At 42.8% G+C, this 6272-nt stretch overlaps 1 protein-coding gene across 1 annotated transcript in view; it reads left to right on the forward strand.

Annotated features, from left to right (window-relative positions):
* TAF7L (TATA-box binding protein associated factor 7 like) overlaps positions 1-2356 on the forward strand; it is a 41892-nt gene extending 39536 nt beyond the window's left edge. Inside the window, 1 exon segment of the mRNA XM_090264074.1 lies at positions 2324-2356. Within this exon segment, the coding sequence (XP_090120200.1) occupies positions 2324-2356 (33 nt within the window).
* The last annotated feature ends 3916 nt before the right edge of the window (positions 2357-6272 follow it).

Genomic DNA, 6272 nt, shown 5'->3' on the forward strand with positions numbered 1-6272 from the left:
ACATCCTTAGAACCAGTATTTTGAAGTCTGCATCTGATAGATTGCTTATCTCCATTTTGTTTACAGTATTCCCTCACTTATCGTGGGTATTACATTCTAGACACCCCCTGCGATAGGTTAAAATCTGCGAAGTAGGAACCTTACATTTATTTTAGTATTTATATATTTTAAGGTTTCATAAACCCTTCCCACACACTTATGAACCATTCCCAGTCCCTTATTAACCTTTCCCACTCCCTTATTAACCTTTTCCACACTTTTATAAACACTACTTATGTTCTTAAACATATTCTACACTCTTAAACCTATGTAACTTTAACAACATATGTTTACAGTACCGAAAAATCCTGCAATATAGAGAAAAATCTGCGATAAATAATTAAATATAATTTTTTTTTAAATCCCGCGATACAGTGAGGCCATAATAAGTGAACCGCGATATAGAGAGGGACTACTGAAGTTCTTTTTCTGGAGTTTCAATCTGTTCTTTCATTTGGGCCATGTTTTATTCTCTCCTCATTTTGGCAGTCTCCCTGTGTTTGTTTCTATGTATTACATCGAGCTACTATGACTGGTCTTGGTAGCATGGCCTAATGTAGTAGGTGTCTAGTAGGGTCCAGTAGAACAGCCTCCCAGATCACCTAAGCTGGGTACTTGAGGTGTGCCCTCCATGTGGGCTGAGTACACCCTCCTCTTGTAGTTGAGCTTTGGTTGCTGTTGGCAGATCAATGGGAGGGATTTATCCAGGCCAGTCAGCTGCAAGGACTAGCTGTGACCACTGACCACCAACCTCCACCCTCTGTGGAGGATCGGGTGTGCAGGGGTATGGTGGTGGTGCTATGATGTGGTCTGTAGCTGTCCACTGGGTATGCAGGCTCTAGAGTTTCCCTGGTGGTGCAGGCCAATGTCAGGCCCCAGGCCCCACTTGTGTTCTGCCTGGGGCCACCCTGTATGAGCTATAAAGCAATCTGAAATGACTGCTATTTGTGCTGGGCTTGGAGATTACAAGGTGAGGCAAGGCTGTGAACCTAGGCTGGCTGCTGCTAGTGCCAGGCCTGGGGCCACTTAACAAGGGGTACAGGGGTTGGGGTCTTACTGAGGCCAGCTGTTGCTTGTCTGATAGGGTTTAGGAAGTTGTGAAGCATGAGCCAAGACCAGCCATTCTTATGGAAAGTCATGGTTAACAGTTTTGGTGGGCCCATAAGTTGGGTGAGTCAGAGTCTCAGGTGATCTCCCGGGTGGGGCAAACAGTACTAGTGAGATTGATGGAGTCTCAGATATGGCACCCACATACCAGCTCTGTGGCTCTGTAGGGGGAGATCAGAAAAGGGACAATGGCCTTTGACTGCTTTTCTGTCTGGGAGGAGGTTGTCCTCCAGCTACTGCCTTGATGCCAGACACTTCAGGTCCCTTCTGTATGCCACTGGTGCCTTTCAAGCTGCTACCTTGGTGCTGGAGCTCAGAAGGAATGAGTCTGAGTAAGTCTGTGTGTGGATTCTTTAAGAGGAACTTCCTTTAACTTCATAAGTTTCTTCCACTGATTTAGTTTCTGCTGGTATTTGAAACCAGTGATGAGGGACTCAAATGTTGGAAATTTTTAGTTTTAGGTAATAGCTAATGAGATTAGTAATGGGTGCATGTAAAAAGCTATTGTTTCAGGAACTGAAGTTATGACCTACCTTGACTCCAGGAGATGATAAGCAGTTCCACCTTTGTGCCTCAGGAGGACTGCAAGCAATTAAAATGGTATCTGAGCCATTGTACTCCAGTGTGAGACAATCACTGCACTGCCCAGGACACAGATAAAGACCACTGCCCAGGTCACAAAGACCACCACCCAGGACACAGATGAAAGAATGCTGCAGCTTTTATCTGATTAATTTTTCCCTGAATTCCAAACCCCTTACCTACACTTTTCTTCTCTTTATAAAAAGGGTCGATTTGAAATGGAATGTAGGACAGTCTGTTAGGGTACATAACCTGCTGTATTCTCAGATTGCTGGACATCTGAATAAAGCTCCCATAAAGATTCAATCCCTGTCTCTGGTTATTGGTTCTGGTAGTGACAGGCAGCATGAACGCTGGCTTTTCCATTTTCACCAGGAGTTATGGGGAGTTATCTTCCAAACACTGGAACCCTAGGCCTGGTGGCCTGGTGTGGGGCTGTAACTCCTTGCTCCCAATATATTGTAGGGGCTTCAGCCATTCCTTGTAAGGAATTCCAATCATCCCCTAAAGGCCCCATCGCCTAAGACCTGTAAAAATTTGCCAATGTCTGCTGCTAGCATTAAGTAATTGCTTCTTTGAGACTTTTCTCTTGCAGGGCTTCCAGCACCTGCAGCCCAACATCCCGTGAAAGTCATGCTCTGACCAGGTGCAGCCCCAGTTCCTGGAACAGTTAAGCAGTTGCACAACCTGATTACAACAAACCCTGTCCCACCCCGCTTCCCACCTGAAAATCTGCTATATAAACCTTGCTCTAAAACCCATTTGAGGTCGGCGCCATTTTAGAGACATAGTCTCAGCCTGGCCACCAGCAATAAACCCTTTGCTTTCCTTATCCACTGTCTCCAAGTGGTTTATTCTCACTGAATCTGCCATAACAATATCCCTCCCGATTTTTTATCCACCACAAGTGGGTGTGGGACCAGCCTGTTCTGTGTCTCCACCACTCCTGTCAGTCTGGATGGATGTGGTTTCTTTAATTCAACTGCCATCAGACTTCCATTCAACTCGATTTCTGAAGATTATGGGTGATGGTTGTTTTATATTTTAGTTGTAATTTTCATGTGGTTGTGTAAAGAGATAATCTATGTTTAACTATGCTGCCACCTTGACTAGAAGTCAGTTTTTTATTTCTTTATCAGCAGAATCTTTAAGCTTGTTTGAGAATTTCTAAGATATATTATTTTTTAAAAGGAATATAAAATATCTTATTAAGAATTGTTTTATACTGATTAAATGTTGAAATGATAATATTTAGGATATACTATTAAAATTAGTTTCACCTGTTTGTTTTTACTTTTTAATAAGGCTGCTAGAAAAAATTTAAATTGCATATGTGGCTCACATTATATTTCTATTGGACAGAGCTGTTATAGATTGGTGAAAAAAGAAAAACTGGTGGTAGTTAAGATGGAATGACATGACAGACTTTTACTTTGCCAGAAAATGGCATTTGTAAAAACTATCACTATCAATTTACAGGGATATATGAGATCAGTCTGGAAAAGGTCTAGCCATTTTTAATATAATGAGAATGGTTTGTGCAACATTGATGTAACCTGGCAGCTAACAAGAATGAACTGGAGTGCACATGCATGAACAATGATGACATCACTGTACTAGTTAGTGGAGGTGGTAGACATCATTAAGTGAGCATATGTACTGTGTGGCCATCGCATTCAAAATGGCTGAGCATGTAGAGCAATGAATCTGCGTCAAATTTTGCATTAAGCTTGAACATTCCTCTGTGGAAACTGGATGATTCAGAAGGACACAGCTATGGGCAACTGGTGATTGGCAGCTTCATCATGACAACACATCCACTCATGCATCCCTTCTCGTACAGAATTTTTTGGTGAAACATCAAATCACCCAGGTGATTCAGGTCTCCTATAGCGCATATTTGGTGCCTTGCAACTTCTAGCTTTCCCCAAAACTAAAATCACATTTGAAAGGGAAGATTTCAGGCCATCAGTGAGATTCAGGAAAATACGATGAGGCAGCTGATAGCAATTGTGAGGTCCCACAGTGCCTTCTTTGAAGAGGACTGAGGCATCATTGTCCTATGTACAATGTTTCTCTTATCTTTTATCTTATTCAATAAATATATATTTTTTAATATTACATGAATGGATGCTTTCTGGACAGCATACATATATTCTAAGGGCTAGATCTTTGACCTTTAAATTGAATTAAGGTAACTTTATGTAAACTTACTGCATTGTCCTTTTTTGCATATTGTTTCAAGCTGGTAAAAAAAAAAAAATTCCTTAGATTGACGAGGATGGTATTGAGGAACCATTGCCATAAGAGCTCATTCTGTGAGGGGACAACTTGTAGGTCATTGAGAAGCAACCATTACAGGTAACTGTGGTGGATGCAGCTAGCGGGGATGTGTTTTTGTCCAATAAGTGTTGGACTCATCTGGTAGCCTATGTTTTGCAGTGTTTCTGTGGCTTCTTGGCCCACCCACTCTTTGCACACAAATAAGGAAAGGATGTGGACTAAAAGAGTCAAATAATGTATATAGCCAGAAGAAACAAAGTAAACAAATACAAATTTACTCTTTTCAAAGCAGAAATTGAGGGAAAGGGGAAAAGCACCCAGTGAGTGGCAAAGTTAATCAGTTTGTTCCCAGTCCTGCCCCTTCATTCCAAACTTCTCTAGACTTATGTGCCACTCTTGCCACCTCCGTCAAATCCCTTCTCCAACTCTCATCCTCATGACCAGTTCTTTCTTTTTGTTTTTTGTTTTTTAATTTTTATTATATTTTTCCATTACCATTTAGTCCTCTTTTATCCACCTCCCTCATGACCAGTTCTTGCAGCCAGTGAGCAGCATAGCAGGCTTTGGTCTGGCCTCAACACTTCCCTGGGGACAGCAGGGAAATTCAGCAGGTCCCCCGCTTTCCCCAAATGCAGCAGCTGTAGGAGGAGATGGAGGCTGGGAGCTGAGACCTGACCTTGAGCCTTTCCCTCTCCCACAGCTGTGGGTGCTAAAAAAGTAAGAAGGAACTGAAGTACCTCTTTGTTCCCAGGGTCAGATATTGGCAGGGAGGCCCAGAAATAGAGGTGCCCTGCTGAGCAGCTAAGTCCTCACAGCCCTAGGGCAAGGGCCTGTTTCTCTCCCGGAACTCTCTGTCCTTTAAGGCAGTTACTCTCTTGGTTATCTGTCATTTGTGTCAAAGAAACTTTGTTGAGATTCTTGGCCTAAAATGGTCTCAGAGGCCATAAGTCTACCATTGAGAATGTGTGTTGAAGGAACACTCTAGCCTCAAGCTGGATATGGAGCTCAGGTCCCAAACATGCACCTTAGGCAGTACGACTATTCTTTAAAATGAATCTGGAGGCAAACCATCTCCCAGAATTGGCCTCTGTCTGCCCTCAGGGTTTCTCATTACTGTGATCTACCAGCCAATTTCCTGGAGCAGAGAAACTCAAACAGGTTTTTCTGCAAAAAAATATTTCCAAATTTTGGGCCTTGAAGGAAATAGGTGCTCATGAGCCTTGAATTCAGCATTTCCATTCTGGAGGGAAGGGCACATGTCCTTTTGGGTAGGGCCCTTTCAAGGGAACCAAACAACAAACAGCCCATGTCCTCCAGCCAGTCAGCCTTCCTTAACAATTTCCTAGTCAACATGACTCCACTCTACTCTCACTACAAGCAGAGGTACCCTCAAAATTGCTTCTTGGCCTCTATCAGATTCTGTCAAGAATAAATTGCCTGTCAATACTAACTGTTCATTGATACTATTTGACAACAACCCCAGCAAACAATCACATTCCTTATCACAGGTGCTAACCTTGCAAATCAGAGATTTTCCTCTGGCTGTCTACCACCCAGTAACTCCCTTCACCACACTTTTAGTACAGGGCCATAAACTACACAGCATCACACGATTCCTCTAGAAGACACTTACATGAGAGACACCTAATAACATACAACACATCTCAGTAAATCCCACCCTAGTTTGGATTCACAGTGCCTAAGGATCCATTTACCTCACTGTGGGCAAAGTGTCCACACATGAAGCAGTGATCATCACCAGAGCCTTGAGCAATAAACAGGCATACCTTGGAGATATTGCGGGTTCAGTTCCAGACCACCACAATAAATGAGTCTCACATTGAAGTGAGTTGTAATCTTTTTGCTGGTACAGGGTCTTGCCTTCAATTTATATAAAAATAAAAATGCAACATCTATGAAGTGCAACAAAGAGAAGTGCAATAAAACAAGGTATGTTTGTACTCACCTCAGGCATTAAGGTAAACACAGGACCACAAAGTGTCAGTGACCCCATGAGTGAGAATTCGACTCTTGACTTGTTGCTTCGGTCCACCTAACAACACAAATCCTACATAATGAGATCTACAACTTCCCTTTCATGCCTGGCCCACTGTGGTTGCCACAGCCCCTCAGCAGTCCTAGGTCTTGAGTGAAGTGAGGGTTACATAAAGGATTTTCCAGGACTTCCATGGTAAAAGATTGTTTCATAACATCTGCACTGCTAAGGCTTAAGCATCCATAAGCCTCAAGGACCTTGAGCT

This window comes from Furipterus horrens, unplaced genomic scaffold, assembly GCF_987537825.1.
Source record: "Furipterus horrens unplaced genomic scaffold, mFurHor1.1.pri manual_scaffold_17, whole genome shotgun sequence".
In the NCBI taxonomy this organism is placed as follows: Eukaryota; Metazoa; Chordata; class Mammalia; order Chiroptera; family Furipteridae; genus Furipterus; species Furipterus horrens.